General features: G+C 48.2%; 1 protein-coding gene across 1 annotated transcript in view; it reads right to left on the bottom strand.

Moving 5' to 3' along the window:
- Positions 1–17,378, bottom strand: part of RPS6KC1 (ribosomal protein S6 kinase C1) — a 315,485-nt gene that overhangs the window by 253,398 nt on the left and 44,709 nt on the right. Inside the window, exon 5 of the mRNA XM_063919063.1 lies at positions 16,508–16,598. Within this exon, the coding sequence (XP_063775133.1) occupies positions 16,508–16,598 (91 nt within the window). The remainder of the gene's footprint in view (positions 1–16,507; positions 16,599–17,378) is intronic.

The following is a 17,378-nucleotide window of genomic DNA, read 5'->3' as shown; positions in this document are numbered from 1 at the left end:
GATGCAGGTGATCAGTGACTATGCACCAGGGGAATGGTGGTACACTGTAGATGCAGTACATGTGGGTGTAGCAGTATCTGGGACTATGCAGGTGATCAGTGACTGTGCACCAGGGGAATGGTGGTACACTGTAGATGCAGCACTGTTATCAGTAGTGTGCAGCACATGTGGATGTAGCAGTATCTGTCACTATGCAGGTGATCACTGACTATGCACCAGGGGAATGGTGGTACACTGTAGATGCAGCACTGTTATCAGTAGTGCGCAGAACATGTGGGTGTAGCAGTATATGTCACTATGCAGGTGATCAGTGATTATGCACCAGGGGAATGGTGGTACACTGTAGGTGCAGCGCTGTTATCAGTAGTGTGAAGAACATGTGGGTGTAGCAGTATCTGTCACTATGCAGGTGATCAGTGACTATGCACCAGGGGAATGTTGGTACACTGTAGTTGCAGCGCTGTTATCAGTAGTGTGCAGCACATGTGGGTGTAGCAGTATCTGTCACTATGCAGGTGATCAGTGACTATGCACCAGGGGAACGGTGGTACACTGTAGATGCAGCGCTGTTATCAGTAGTGCGCAAAACATGTGGGTGTAGCAGTATCTGGGACTATGCAGGTGATCAGTGACTATGCACTAGGGGAACGGTGGTACACTGTAGATGCAGCGCTGTTATTAGTTGTGTGCAGCACATGTGGATGTAGCAGTATCTAGGACTATGCAGGTGATCAGTGACTATGCACCAGGGGAATGGTGGTACACTGTGGGTGCAGCGCTGTTATATCAGTAGTGTGCAGCACATGTGGATGTAGCAGTATCTGGGACTGTCACTATGCAGGTGATCACAGACTATGCACCAGGGGAACGGTGGTACACTGTAGGTGCAGCGCTGTTATCAGTAGTGTGCAGCACATGTGGATGTAGCAGTATCTGGGACTGTCACTATGCAGGTGATCAGTGACTATGCACCAGGGGAATGGTGGTACACTGTAGATGCAGCGCTGTTATCAGTAGTGTGCAGCACATGTGGATGTAGCAGTATCTGGGACTGTCACTATGCAGGTGATCACAGACTATGCACCAGGGGAATGGTGGTACACTGTAGATGCAGCACTGTTATCAGTAGTGCGCAGAACATGTGGGTGTAGCAGTATCTGGGACTATGCAGGTGATCAGTGATTATGCACCAGGGAAATGGTGGTACACTGTAGATGCAGCACATGTGGGTGTAGCAGTATCTGGGACTATGCAGGTGATCAGTGACTATGCATCAGGGGAATGGTGGTACACTGTAGATGCAGCGCTGTTATCAGTAGTGCGCAGCACATGTGGATGTAGCAGTATCTGGGACTATGCAGGTGATCAGTGATTATGCATCAGGGGAATGGTGGTACACTGTAGATGCAGCGCTGTTATCAGTAGTGTGCAGCACATGTGGATGTAGCAGTATCTGGGATTGTCACTATGCAGGTGATCACAGACTATGCACCAGGGGAATGGTGGTACACTGTAGATGCAGCACATGTGGATGTAGCAGTATCTGGGACTATGCAGGTGATCACAGACTATGCACCAGGGGAATGGTGGTACACTGTAGATGCAGCGCTGTTATCAGTAGTGTGCAGCACATGTGGATGTAGCAGTATCTGGGACTGTCACTATGCAGGTGATCACAGACTATGCACCAGGGGAATGGTGGTACACTGTAGATGCAGCGCTGTTATCAGTAGTGTGCAGCACATGTGGATGTAGCAGTATCTGTCACTATGCAGGTGATCACTGACTATGCACCAGGGGAATGGTGGTACACTGTAGATGCAGCACTGTTATCAGTAGTGTGCAGAACATGTGGGTGTAGCAGTATCTGTCACTATGCAGGTGATCAGTGATTATGCACCAGAGGAATGGTGGTACACTGTAGGTGCAGCGCTGTTATCAGTAGTGTGCAGAACATGTGGGTGTAGCAGTATCTGGGACTATGCAGGTGATCAGTGACTATGCACCAGGAGAATGGTGGTACACTGTAGTTGCAGCGCTGTTATCAGTAGTGTGCAGCACATGTGTATGTAGCAGTATCTGGGACTGTCACTATGCAGGTGATCACAGACTATGCACCAGGGGAATGGTGTTAGACTGTAGATGCAGCGCTGTTATCAGTAGTGCGCAGAACATGTGGGTGTAGCAGTATCTGGGACTATGCAGGTGATCAGTGATTATGCACCAGGGGAATGGTGGTACACTGTAGATGCAGCACATGTGGGTGTAGCAGTATCTGGGACTATGCAGGTGATCAGTGACTATGCATCAGGGGAATGGTGGTACACTGTAGATGCAGCGCTGTTATCAGTAGTGCGCAAAACATGTGGGTGTAGCAGTATCTGGGACTATGCAGGTGATCAGTGACTATGCACCAGGGGAATGGTGGTACACTGCAGATGCAGCGCTGTTATCAGTAGTGCGCAAAACATGTGGGTGTAGCAGTATCTGGGACTATGCAGGTGATCAGTGACTATGCACCAGGGGAATGGTGGTACACTGTAGGTGCAGCGCTGTTATCAGTAGTGTGAAGCACATGTGGATGTAGCAGTATCTGGGACTATGCAGGTGATCAGTGACTATGCACCAGGGGAATGGTGGTACACTGTAGATGCAGCGCTGTTATCAGTAGTGTGCAGCACATGTGGGTGTAGCAGTATCTGTCACTATGCAGGTGATCAGTGACTATGCACCAGGGGAATGGTGGTACACTGTAGGTGCAGCGCTGTTATCAGTAGTGTGAAGCACATGTGGATGTAGCAGTATCTGGGACTATGCAGGTGATCAGTGACTATGCACCAGGGGAATGGTGGTACACTGTAGATGCAGCGCTGTTATCAGTAGTGTGCAGCACATGTGGGTGTAGCAGTATCTGTCACTATGCAGGTGATCAGTGACTATGCACCAGGGGAATGGTGTTAGAATGTAGATGCAGCGCTGTTATCAGTAGTGTGAAGAACATGTGGGTGTAGCAGTATCTGGGACTATGCAGGTGATCAGTGACTATGCATCAGGGGAATGGTGGTACACTGTAGCTGCAGCGCTGTTATCAGTAGTGTGCTGCACATGTGGATGGATGTAGCAGTATCTGGGAGAGTCACTATGCAGTTGATCACAGACTATGCACCAGGGAAAATAAGAATTTACTTACCGATAATTCTATTTCTCATAGTCCGTAGTGGATGCTGGGACTCCGTAAGGACCATGGGGAATAGCGGCTCCGCAGGAGACTGGGCACAAAAGTAAAAGCTTGAACTAGCTGGTGTGCACTGGCTCCTCCCCCCATGACCCTCCTCCAAGCCTCAGTTAGGATACTGTGCCCGGACGAGCGTACATAATAAGGAAGGATCTTGAATCCCGGGTAAGACTCATACCAGCCACACCGTACAACCTGTGATCTGAACCCAGTTAACAGTATGATAAACGAAGGAGCCTCTGAAAAGATGGCTCACAACAATAATAACCCGAATTTTGTAACAATAACTATATACAAGTATTGCAGACAATCCGCACTTGGGATGGGCGCCCAGCATCCACTACGGACTATGAGAAATAGAATTATCGGTAAGTAAATTCTTATTTTCTCTAACGTCCTAAGTGGATGCTGGGACTCCGTAAGGACGATGGGGATTATACCAAAGCTCCCAAACGGGCGGGAGAGTGCGGATGACTCTGCAGCACTAAATGAGAGAACTCCAGGTCCTCCTCAGCCAGGGTATCAAATTTGTAGAATTTAGCAAACGTGTTTGCCCCTGACCAAGTAGCTGCTCGGCAAAGTTGTAAAACCGAGACCCCTCGGGCAGCCGCCCAAGATGAGCCCACCTTCCTTGTGGAATGGGCTTTTACAGATTTTGGCTGTGGCAGGCCTGCCACAGAATGTGCAAGCTGAATTGTACTACAAATCCAACGAGCAATCGTCTGCTTAGAAGCAGGAGCACCCAGCTTGTTGGGTGCATACAGGATAAACAGCGAGTCAGATTTCCTGACTCCAGCCGTCCTGGAAATATATATTTTCAGGGCCCTGACTACGTCCAGTAACTTGGAGTCCTCCAAGTCCCTAGTAGCCGCAGGCACCACAATAGGCTGGTTCACGTGAAACGCTGAAACCACCTTTGGGAGAAATTGAGGACGAGTCCTCAATTCTGCCCTATCCGTGTGAAAAATCAGGTAAGGGCTTTTATAAGATAAAGCCGCCAATTCGGAGACACGCCTGGCTGAAGCCAGGGCTAACAGCATTACCACCTTCCATGTGAGATATTTTAATTCCACAGTGGTGAGTGGTTCAAACCAATGTGATTTTAGGAACCCCAAAACCACATTGAGATCCCAAGGTGCCACCGGGGGCACAAAAGGAGGCTGTATATGCAGTACCCCTTTGACAAACGTCTGGACTTCAGGCACTGAAGCCAGTTCTTTTTGGAAGAAAATCGACAGGGCCGAAATTTGAACCTTAATGGACCCTAATTTTAGGCCCATAGACAGTCCTGTTTGCAGGAAATGTAGGAAGCGACCCAGTTGAAATTCCTCTGTAGGGGCCTCTTTGGCCTCACACCACGCAACATATTTTCGCCAAATGCGGTGATAATGTTTTGCGGTTACATCCTTCCTGGCCTTTATCAGGGTAGGGATGACTTCTTCTGGAATGCCTTTTTCCTTCAGGATCCGGCGTTCAACCGCCATGCCGTCAAACGCAGCCGCGGTAAGTCTTGGAACAGACAAGGCCCCTGCTGGAGCAGGTCCTTTCTTAGAGGTAGAGGCCACGGTTCCTCCGTGAGCATCTCTTGAAGTTCCGGGTACCAAGTCCTTCTTGGCCAATCCGGAACCACGAGTATAGTTTACACTCCTCTCCTTTTTATGATTCTCAGTACTTTTGGTATGAGAGGCAGAGGAGGGAACACATACACTGACTGGTACACCCATGGTGTTACCAGAGCGTCCACCGCTATTGCCTGAGGGTCCCTTGACCTGGCGCAATATCTGTCTAGTTTTTTGTTGAGACGGGACGCCATCATGTCCACCTTTGGTTTTTCCCAACGGTTTACCATCTCTTGGAAGACTTCTGGATGAAGTCCCCACTCCCCCGGGTGAAGGTCGTGTCTGCTGAGGAAGTCCGCTTCCCAGTTGTCCACTCCCGGAATGAACACTGCTGACAGTGCTATCACATGATTCTCCGCCCAGCGAAGAATCCTTGCAGCTTCTGCCATCGCCCTCCTGCTTCTCGTGCCGCCCTGTCTGTTTTCGTGGGCGACTGACGTGATGTTGTCCGATTGGATCAATACCGCCTGACCCTGAAGCAGGGGTTTTGCTTGACTTAGGGCATTGTAAATGGCCCTTAGTTCCAGAATGTTTATATGAAGAGATGTTTCCATGCTTGACCACAAGCCCTGGAAATTTCGTCCCTGTGTGACTGCTCCCCAGCCTCTCAGGCTGGCATCCGTGGTCACCAGGATCCAATCCTGAATGCCGAATCTGCGGCCCTCTAGTAGATGAGCACTCTGCAGCCACCACAGAAGAGACACCCTTGTCCTTGGCGACAGGGTTATCCGCTGATGCATCTGAAGATGCGATCCGGACCATTTGTCCAGAAGATCCCACTGAAACGTTCTTGCATGGAATCTTCCGAATGGAATCGCTTCGTAAGAAGCCACCATTTTTCCCAGGACCCTCGTGCACTGATGCACTGACACCTGGCCTGGTTTTAGGAGATTCCTGACTAGCTCGGATAACTCCCTGGCCTTCTCCTCTGGGAGAAACACCTTTTTCTGGACTGTGTCCAGAATCATTCCTAGGAACAGGAGACGTGTTGTTGGAATCAGCTGCGATTTTGGAATATTTAAAATCCACCCGTGCTGACGTAACACTAACTGAGATAGTGCTACTCCGACTTCTAACTGTTCCCTGGACCTTGCCCTTATCAGGAGATCGTCCAAGTAAGGGATAATTAAAACGCCTCTTCTTCGAAGAAGAATCATCATTTCGGCCATTACCTTGGTAAAGACCCGAGGTGCCGTGGACAACCCAAACGGCAGCGTCTGAAACTGATAATGACAGCTTTGTACTACAAACCTGAGGTACCCTTGGTGAGAAGGGTAGATTGGGACGTGGAGATAAGCATCTTTGATGTCCAGAGACACCATATAGTCCCCTTCTTCCAGGTTTGCTATCACTGCTCTGAGTGACTCCATCTTGAATTTGAACCTCTTTATGTAAGTGTTCAAGGATTTTAGATTTAAAATTGGTCTCACCGAGCCGTCCGGCTTCGGTACCACAAACAGCGTGGAATAATACCCCTTTCCCTGTTGTAGAAGAGGTACCTTGATTATCACCTGCTGGGAATACAGCTTGTGAATGGCTTCCAAAACTGCCTCCCTGTCGGAGGGAGACTTTGGTAGAGCAGACTTCAGGAACCGGCGAGGGGGAGACGTCTCGAATTCCAGTTTGTACCCCTGTGATACTACCTGCAGAATCCAGGGGTCCACTTGCGAGTGAGCCCACTGCGCATTGAAATTTTTGAGACGGGCCCCCACCGTGTCCGAGTCCGCTTGTAAAGCCCCAGCGTCATGCTGAAGACTTGGCAGAAGCAGAGGAGGGCTTCTGCTCCTGGGAAGAGGCTGCCTGGTGCAGTCTTTTTCCTCTTCCTCTGCCCCGGGGCAGAAATTAGTGGCCTTTTGCCCGCTTGTACTTATGGGAACAAAAGGACTGAGTTTGAAAAGACGGTGTCTTTTTCTGCTGAGAGGTGACCTGGGGTAAAAAGGTGGACTTTCCGGCCGTTGCCGTGGCCACCAGGTCCGATAGACCGGCCCCAAATAACTCCTCCCCTTTATACGGCAATACTTCCATATGTCGTTTGGAATCCGCATCCCCTGACCACTGTCGCGTCCATAACGCTCTTCTGGCAGAAATGGACATAGCACTCACTCTTGATGCCAGGGTGCAAATATCCCTCTGTGCATCACGCATATATAGTAATGCATCCTTCAAATGCTCTATAGTTAGTAATATACTGTCCCTATCCAGGGTATCAATATTTTCAGTCAGGGAATCCGACCACGCCACTCCAGCACTGCACATCCAGGCTGAGGCGATTGCTGGTCGCAGTATAACACCAGTATGTGTGTATATACCCTTCAGGATATTTTCCAGCCTTCTATCCGCTGGTTCTTTGAGGGCGGCCGTATCAGGAGACGGTAACGCTACTTGTTTTGATAAACGTGTGAGCGCTTTATCTACTCTAGGGGGTGTTTCCCAACGCGCCCTAACCTCTGGCGGGAAAGGGTATAGTGCCAATAATTTATTAGAAATTAGCACTTTTTTATCGGGGGAAACCCACGCTTTAACCTCATTTAATTCATCTGACTCAGGAAAAGCTACTGGTAGTTTTTTTACTCCCCACATAATACCCTTCTTTGTGGTACTTGTAGTGTCAGAAATGTTCAATGCCTCTTTCATTGCCGTGATCATGTAACGTGTGGCCCTACTGGACATTACGTTTGTCTCCTCACCGTCGACACTGGACTCAGTATCTGTGTCTGGGTCTGTGTCGACCCACTGAGTTAACGGGCGTTTTATCGCCCCTGACGGTGTCTGAGACGCCTGGACAGGCACTAATTGATTTGTCGGCTGTCTCATGTCGTCAACAGTTTTTTGTAAAGTGCTGACATTGTCACGTAGTTCTTTAAATACAACCACCCAGTCAGGTGTCGACTCCCTAGGGGGTGACATCACTAACACAGGCAATTGCTCTGCTTCCACATCATTTTCCTCCTCATACATGTCGACACAATCGTACCGACACCCAGCACACACACAGGGAATGCTCTGATAGAGGACAGGACCCCACTAGCCCTTTGGGGAGACAGAGGGAGAGTTTGCCAGCACACACCAGAGCGCTATATATATATATATATATATATATATATATATATATATATATATATATATATATATATATATATATAGGGATAACCTTATATAAGTGTTACTCCCTTTTATAGCTGCTGTTTATAATTTAGCTGCCAATAGTGCCCCCCCTCTCTCGTTTTTACCCTGATTCTGTAGGGACTGCAGGGGAGAGTCAGGGAGCCGTCCTTCCAGCGGAACTGTGAGGGAAAATGGCGCTTGTGTGCTGAGGAGATAGGCTCCGCCCCTTCACGACGGCCTTATCTCCCGCTTTTTTCTGGAAAACTGGCAGGGGTTAAATACATCCATATAGCCCAGGAGCTATATGTGATGTATTTCTTTTGCCATCCTAAGGTATTTCAGTTTTTATTGCGTCTCAGGGCGCTCCCCCCAAGCGCCCTGCACCCTCAGTGACCGGAGTGTGAAGTGTGCTGAGAGCAATGGCGCACAGCTGCAGTGCTGTGCGCTACCTTAGTTGAAGACAGGAACGTCTTCTGCCGCCGATTTCACCGGACCTCTTCGTTCTTCTGGCTCTGTAAGGGGGCCGGCAGCGCGGCTCCGGGACCCATCCAGGCTGAACCTGTGATCGTCCCTCTGGAGCTAATGTCCAGTAGCCTAAGAAGCCCAATCCACTCTGCACGCAGGTGAGTTCGCTTCTTCTCCCCTTAGTCCCACGATGCAGTGAGCCTGTTGCCAGCAGGACCCACTGAAAATAAAAAACCTAAAATAAACTTTTACTCTAAGCAGCTCAGGAGAGCCACCTAGCATGCACCCTTCTCGTTCGGGCACAAGAATCTAACTGAGGCTTGGAGGAGGGTCATGGGGGGAGGAGCCAGTGCACACCAGCTAGTTCAAGCTTTTACTTTTGTGCCCAGTCTCCTGCGGAGCCGCTATTCCCCATGGTCCTTACGGAGTCCCAGCATCCACTTAGGACGTTAGAGAAATGGTGGTACACTGTAGATGCAGCGCTGTTATATCAGTAGTGTGCAGCACATGTGGATGTAGCAGTATCTGGGACTATGCAGGTGATCAGTGACTATGCACCAGGGGAATGGTGGTACACTGCAGATGCAGCGCTGTTATCAGTAGTGTGCAGCACATGTGGATGTAGCAGTATCTGGGACTATGCAGGTGATCAGTGACTATGCACCAGGGGAATGGTGGTACACTGTAGATGCAGCGCTGTTATCAGTAGTGTGCAGCACATGTGGGTGTAGCAGTATCTGGGACTATGTAGCTGATCAGTGACTGTGCACCAGGGGAATGGTGGTACACTGTAGATGCAGTACATGTGGGTGTAGCAGTATCTGGGACTATGCAGATGATCAGTGACTGTGCACCAGGGGAATGGTGGTACACTGTAGATGCAGTACATGTGGGTGTAGCAGTATCTGGGACTATGCAGGTGATCAGTGACAATGCACCAGGGGAATGGTGGTACACTGTAGATGCAGTACATGTGGGTGTAGCAGTATCTGGGACTATGCAGGTGATCAGTGACTGTGAACCAGGGGAATGGTGGTACACTGTAGGTGCAGTACATGTGGGTGTAGCAGTATCTGGGACTATGCAGGTGATCAGTGACTGTGCACCAGGGGAATGGTGGTACACTGTAGATGCAGTACATGTGGGTGTAGCAGTATCTGGGACTATGCAGATGATCAGTGACTGTGCACCAGGGGAATGGTGGTACACTGTAGATGCAGTACATGTGGGTGTAGCAGTATCTGGGACTATGCAGATGATCAGTGACTGTGCACCAGGGGAATGGTGGTACACTGTAGATGCAGTACATGTGGGTGTAGCAGTATCTGGGACTATGCAGGTGATCAGTGACTGTGCACCAGGGGAATGGTGGTACACTGTAGATGCAGTACATGTGGGTGTAGCAGTATCTGGGACTATGCAGGTGATCAGTGACTGTGCACCAGGGGAATGGTGGTACACTGTAGATGCAGTACATGTGGGTGTAGCAGTATCTGGGACTATGCAGGTGATCAGTGACTGTGCACCAGGGGAATGGTGGTACACTGTAGGTGCAGTACATGTGGGTGTAGCAGTATCTGGGACTATGCAGGTGATCAGTGACTGTGCACCAGGGGAATGGTGGTACACTGTAGGTGCTGTACATGTGGATGTAGCAGTATCTGGGACTATGCAGATGATCAGTGACTGTGCACCAGGGGAATGGTGGTACACTGTAGATGCAGTACATGTGGGTGTAGCAGTATCTGGGACTATGCAGGTGATCAGTGACTGTGCACCAGGGGAATGGTGGTACACTGTAGGTGCAGTACATGTGGGTGTAGCAGTATCTGGGACTATGCAGGTGATCAGTGACTGTGCACCAGGGGAATGGTGGTACACTGTAGGTGCAGTACATGTGGGTGTAGCAGTATCTGGGACTATGCAGGTGATCAGGATTCAGGTCACCAGCAATTTATACACAGCACAGATTCAACAACACTGTAAAATAACCCTCTCTGCAATCGTGATCTAAACAGTCCATAATGAAAAAGGATACACTTAAACAGTTAACTGTGATGGAATAAAAGTGTACCTGCGATGACCGCAAAATGTGTGTTTTCATGTATCTTCTACATATACAACACTAAAATAGCATTCTTAGCATCCTTCATAAAAATGCCATTTACTTGCCCTGCAAAATTAGCAGTTGATTAATTCAGATTCTGTAGATTATTGTGGGTCACCATTGCCAGCTGTATTATGTGCAATCATTGTCGCTGAGTGCCACAACACTTAATTGGCACTGTCACTTAAGGAAAAAAATAAAATAAAAATGAAACAAAAAAACACAGATATTCATTTTTCAAGTGTTTTGAAGGCCGGTTTGAATACTGTTAACATTTCAAATTTGCATCTCTCAATCACAGATGTTTCCCAGATTCTGACACTAGAATGAATTCCAAACATTTATGTCCTAAGCCGGGCCGGCCTTATCTCCATCTGACGGAGGACCAAGCACAGCAACACTGCCACCAAGAGGGCAAATAATACCATGCACATTGCAGAATGACAGCCGTCTCACCAATTTCTAATATTATTATTATTATACCTTCTTTATATGGCGCCACAAAGGTTCCGCAGCGCCAAATTACAGAGTACATATGCACATAATACAGGACAAGTACAGGGTAACTAAGCATAACTACACCAGTAGACGACACTGAGATAAGTATCAGGTGGCAGAAGACTGCTGGATTTGGTGCAGCTGAAGATTATTAAAGTAAGAAAGGGATAATCACATGAGGGAAGAGGGCCCTGCTCGTGAGAGCTTACATTCTAAAGGGGAGAGGCAGAACAAAAGCAACAGGTGTGGCAGGAATCTACCACTGCCCACACCTAAAGCCGGGCAAAGAGACCCGCTTCAGTCTGCAACAGAGCAGAAGCTCCAAATTATTATTATAGTTTATTTATATGGCGCCAGAAGGGTTCTGCAGCGCCTATCAAAGTACATAAACAACTGAGCAAAACAAGAAAACAATGACTTCCACTACAAGACAATGTAGGACAAGGACATGGCGAATACATATTGCTGGATAAGGAGATAGGACCCTGAAATAATCATTAGGGAGGCAGAAACTGAGGATTAGGTGCCGTTGTAGGGAGTATAGAGTAGAAAATAGTCTAAGAGAAGGATAAGCACATGAGGGAAGAGGGCCCTGCTCGTGAGGGCTTACATTCTGAAGGGGAGGTGCAGACAGACAGGGGTGACACCGATGGGGTAGAAGTGAGCCAGGTAGCAGAGGGTTAGGATGAGATTTGGCTGGGTTTGGTGAAGAAGTGGGTCTTGAGAGTCTGTTTGAAGTTTTGTAGAGAGGTGGAGAGTCTGAGGGGGAAAGGTAGAGAATTCCAGAGTAAGGGAGCAGCACGTGAAAAATCTTGGAGGAGGGAGTAGGAGTAATCAGTAGACAGGAGAGTCGGCGTGCATTAGCAGAGTGAAGAGGACGGGTGGGAGTGTAAAGGGAGATAAGGTCAGAGATGTAAGTGGGAAAGGAGTGGGTGAGGGCTTTGTAAGTGAAATTGGAATCCGGAAGGGGAGCCAGTGAAGGTCTTGTAAGAGAGGAGAGGTGGACGTAGTGCGTTTGGTGAGGAAGATGAGCCGGGCAACAGCACGGAGGATAGATTGGAGTGGATAGAGGCATTTCTCAGGGAGATCAGATAGGAGGAAAATACAGTAGTCTAGTCTGGACGTGACCAGTGGGGATGCGGTCAATTTACCCACAATCAAAATCCCGACAACCGTTGACCAACGGTCAAAATTCCGACATGGTCAAAATACCAACAAGGTCAAAATGCAGACACTTAAAATGTTGACAGGTCAAAAAGTCGACACGAGTTTATCATGATTTTTTTCTTGAAACCGACTTGTTCATACTACATCCCAGTGGACCTGGAGGGGGAATATAATAGTGTGCCGAGCGCAGTGAGACACCGTGCCCGAAGGGGACGCGGTACACTTATATGGTGTCCATGTCAACATACACACCAAAAAAACTACGTAAAACTTTTGTTGACTTTTTGACATTTTAAATGTCGGTATTTTGACCTTTTCGGTATTTTAAATGTCGGTTACTCCAAGACAGCGCACTTGGGGGCTAGAGGAGATAGTTGTGCCATCAATAGATCATGTAGTTTTATGGGAGGTGAGGTTGTGTGGGAGGGTGGGAAGATGCTCAGCTCATATTAGATATGTTAGGTGTAAGAAAGTTGCGGGTTCATCCAGTAAGAGGCAGCAAAGAGACAGTTGGAGGTATGAGTGAGGAGAGAGGGGGAGAGGTCCGGGGAGGAAAGGTAGATCTGAGTATCAGCAGCATAGAGGTGATATTGGAAGTCAGAAGAGCGAATGAGCTCACCTAATGAGGATGTGTAGAGGGAGAATAGGAGTGGTCCAAGAACAGAACCATGGGGGACACCTACTATTAGGGGAAGTGCAAGAGAGGTGGAGTCATAAGAGGAGACAGGAGGCGCGGTCAGAGAGGTAGGAGAACAGCCAGGAGAGGTCAGTATTACACAGACCAAGAGAGTGAAGGATTTGCAGAAGGAGAAGGTGGTCCACGGTGATACATAAGGATAGGTGTTATCTGTTGTATAATGGTCCAAGCCAGACAGCAAAGGTTCTTGGTTGGCTGTATGATATGGTCACGCAGCAATGTTGGCCTGAGGTCAGAAGGATGGGAAAGTGAAGAAAGAAACAAATATGTGAGGATACATGTGGACTGTACAGAGGGGATGTAATTAGATAGGAAAGTTGATGAAGGTTACATGGGCGGGTCTGCAATCTAATAAGCTTGCCTGAAGAGTTTTCAGGGAACACTTGAAGGTTTGGAGACTAGAGGTGAGTCTTATTGTGCATGGGAGGGTATTCCACAGAGTGGATACAGCCCAGAAAAAGTCCTGTAATTTTGAGTGGGAGCGAGTAATGCGTGTGGGTGAGAGACGCAGATCTTGTGCAGAGCGAAGAGGTCGGGTTGGGAGATATTATGAGATAAGAGAAGTGATGTACGTTGGCGTAGTTTGGTTAGTAACCTAGTGTGTAAGTAAAAGTATTTTATATTGAATGCGGTAGAGTACAGGTAACCAATGGAGGGACTGACAGAGCGGATCCATAGATGATGAACATCTAGTGAGGAAGATTAGCCTCGCAGCTGCATTCAGAATGGATAGTAGTGGTGAGAGTCTCTTTTTGGGAAGACCAGTCAGGAGACTATTGCATAATCAATGCGGGAGATAATGAGAGCATGGATCAGAGCGTTTGCAGTGTCTTGTGTAACATATGGTCGTATTTTGGATATGTTTTTATATGTATGTATTTGTAACATGATTTTGAGACAGACTGAATGTGGGGAACAAAGGACAGTTCTGAGTCAGGGATGACACCTAGGCAGCGAGCTTGTGAGATAGAGTTGATTGTTGATTTCCCAACAGTTATAGAGATATCAGGTTGGTAACTATCATTGGCCAGTGGAAATATAATCAATTTTGGTTTTGGAAATATTAAGTTTGAGGTGGCGAGATGACATCCAAGATGAAATGGCAGAGAGGCATTCAGTGACAAGGACCAATACAGATGGTGACGAATCAGGGGAGGATAGGTAGATTTGAGTATCATCCGCGTACAGATGATATTGAAATCTGAAAGCGCTGATTAGTTTACCAAGAGATAAGGTATAGATAGGGAAAAGCAGAGGACCTAGGACTGAGCCTTGCGGTACTCCAACTGAGAGAGGTAGCGAAGGAGAGGTGGAATCAGAGAAACGAACACTGAAGGAGCGATTAGATAGGCAGGATGAGGACCAAGTAAGGGCTGTGTCCTGAAGACCTAGGGATTGTAGTGTTTGTATGAGAAGAGAGTGGTCACAGTGTCACATGCAGCAGAGAGATCTAGAAGAATAAGTAGTGAGTAATGGCCTTTAGACTTCACAGTGACCAGATCATTCACTACCTTAGTCAGTGCTGTCTCTGTGGAGTGTTGGGCACGAAATCCTGACTGACGTGGGTCCAATAAGTTGGTGTGAGTTAAGAAAGTGTGTGAGGCGAGTGTAGGCAAGTCTCTCAAGTAGCTTGGAGAGGCATGGAGGCCGAGAGATGGGACGGTAGTATGAGAGAGAGCTAGGGTCAGAATTTTCAGAATGGGAGTAATCACAGCATGCTTGTATAGAGAAGGAAAGACACCAGTGGGATCAAATGAAGAGAATGTGCCAGAGGGTTTAGGAATGGAACTGAGCAGGTCACTGAATGAGGAAGAGCATACCATGTGTATTGGATATTATCAATCTTGTCCTTGAAGTAGGAAACAATTTCTTGTGCATTGATAGTGGCTGGTGGGTTGAGACGTTTTAAATATATTAAAAAGTCGCTTGGTGTTAGAGGCTTGAGCAGAGATGAGAGATTGGAAATATGTTTGTTTGGCAGTGTCCAGAGCATTATGATAAGAGTGGCAAACAGTCTTATATGTGCGGAAGTCACTTGGAGTACAAAAATGACGCCACCGACGTTCTAATTTATGCCTATCACCTTAGATACCATGGCTCGTGATATGGCTGGACACAACCCAAAATAGACCCTTTTACAAAGTCACCGAAGCCCCCTCTTGCAGCCATGCATAGAGATAAATGTACAGAGTTGGTGGCACAGTAGGTGTATATTTCTACACATATGCAGAAGTGTACACATGGTGAGATGCGCCCACCTCTGCGTGTTCAGCGCTCGTGCCACCTTTACTACACGTCTTCATCAGTGCACCCTACAGCAGCTGCCGAAGATACACATCCTAATACGCGCTTATTGCAGGAGTCGTCATGACTGGACTTTGCCAACGCGAAGCGCCTCTGCGGCTGTAAACGTTTGATCCGCACATGGACCCTCATTCCGAGTTGATCGCTCGCTAGCTGCTTTTAGCAGCAGTGCAAACGCTAAGCCGCCGCCCTCTGGGAGTGTATCTTAGCAGAAGTGCGAACGAAAGGATCGCAGCGCTGCTACTAAAAAAGATTCAGTTTCTGAGTAGCTCCAGACCTACTCAGCGCTTGCGATCACTTCAGACTTTTCAGTTCCTGTTTTGACGTCACAAACACGCCCTGCGTTCGTCCAGCCACTCCCCCGTTTCCCCAGCCACTCCTGCGTTTTTATCCGACACGCCTGCGTTTTTTCACTCACTCCCCGAAAACGGTTAGTTACCACCCAGAAACACCCACTTCCTGTCAATCACTCACCAATCAGCAGTGCGACTGAAAAGCGTCGCTAGACCCTGTGTGAAACTACATCGGCTTTTGTGAAAGTACGTCGCGCGTGCGCATTGCGCCCCATACGCATGCTCAGAAGTGTCGCTTTTTTACCTAATCACCGCGCTGCGAACGAAAGCAGCTAGCGATCAACTCGGAATGAGGGCCATAATGCGCACAGGTCTTGCTGGCCACACATAGTGTGTTCACTGTCTGAGCACGCGCAGTGCGAATTCACGCTGCAATCCCGGAGCCGTGCACACAGCAGGAACAACGGGGAGGCAGAGAGCAGTAATTATTATCTATTACCAGTTATTTATATAGCACACACACACACACTCCGCAGCGCTTCACAGAGTCTATCCCTCTCATTAACATCAGTCCCTGACCAGTGGAGCTATTGGGGTTAATTTTCTTTGTCAGAATTAACCTGCCAGTATGTTTTTGGATTGTGGGAGGAAACAAGAGTAGCTGGTGGATAGCCACACAAACACGGGAGAACATACAAACTCCACACATAGGGGCCTTGGTGGCAATCAAACCCAAGACCGATAGGCAGCAAGCTACTCATTAGACCACTGTGATTCCCCAATATACAAATGTTCATGAGCATGTGGCCTTACATAGAGAGAAAAACACTTTATGTTGTACAGTTATAAGGAGTCTGATGTCGCTGAATATTTGGGTGAGCTAGCCAATCAGCAATCAAGAGAAATCAATTAAAATAAAAAAAACCTGAAAATGCTATGCAGTATGGATAAAATAACAGTAAGGATACGCACTTGGGGAACGCAGGAAAGGAAGACGCCTGCCCATACTACACTCACCTTCAGAGCTACAGTCGGAGAGACTGTCAGGAAAATCTCCAAACGGTTCTGCTGGTCCAATCAGATCAGACCCATCATGCACTTCTCCGCCCTGCAAGAACAACAACCCGTCAGCTGCGCGCAGGTATTTTATCTAATCCTTAAAGCTGCAATTAAATGGTCAGAAGAGCACGGACCAGCAATGGCTGACAAAACCAGGGAGCTTGCAGAATTAATATCAAATCAATAGTTCCACACCCAAAAATAAAATTGGCAATAATCGGCCATCTTGTATCATTTGCGCAGCGGTCGGAGCGGTTTCAGGATACTGTATAAACTGGCCACAAAGGGGGTAATTCAAATCTGATCGTCGATGTGCTAAACTTAGCACATCGACGATCAGTTACTCAGACATGCGGGGGGACGTCCAGCAGAGGGCTAGTCCGCCCCGCATGTCAGGCCCTGCCCCACTACCCCCCCCCCCCCCCACGGGTGCAAAAGCCTTGCACCTGGTGAGTAGCTCCCTGCCTGTGCGCTCCTGCTCGCTGACAGGCGGCTACCCGACTGCCACACAGCCGCCGAGGGTCGGCCCCGTAACGGTCCAGACACACCTGTGTAGTACGGACAGCGCCATATTGGCACGCTCCCTTCCGCCCCGCCTCTGCCTGGCGATCACAGCCCACAAAGGGATTCAGACTGCGATCGCTGCGGCGATCCAGGCCGAATTACCCCGAATGTCCTTTAATGATCTGATCAGGAACCTTATAGGTTATCATGGGATATGACCATACGTCTGCTCATAGGAGCACACATCATTTGTATACGGCGTCCCTTCAGCATCAAGCTTGTCATATTGCAGCAAATGTAAAAATAAAAAAATAGGAATTTAATA

This window comes from Pseudophryne corroboree, chromosome 4 (genome assembly GCF_028390025.1).
Source record: "Pseudophryne corroboree isolate aPseCor3 chromosome 4, aPseCor3.hap2, whole genome shotgun sequence".
NCBI classification, from domain to species: Eukaryota; Metazoa; Chordata; class Amphibia; order Anura; family Myobatrachidae; genus Pseudophryne; species Pseudophryne corroboree.
The sequence above is the reverse complement of the archived record's forward strand: the minus strand, read 5'-3'. Positions and strand labels throughout refer to the sequence as shown.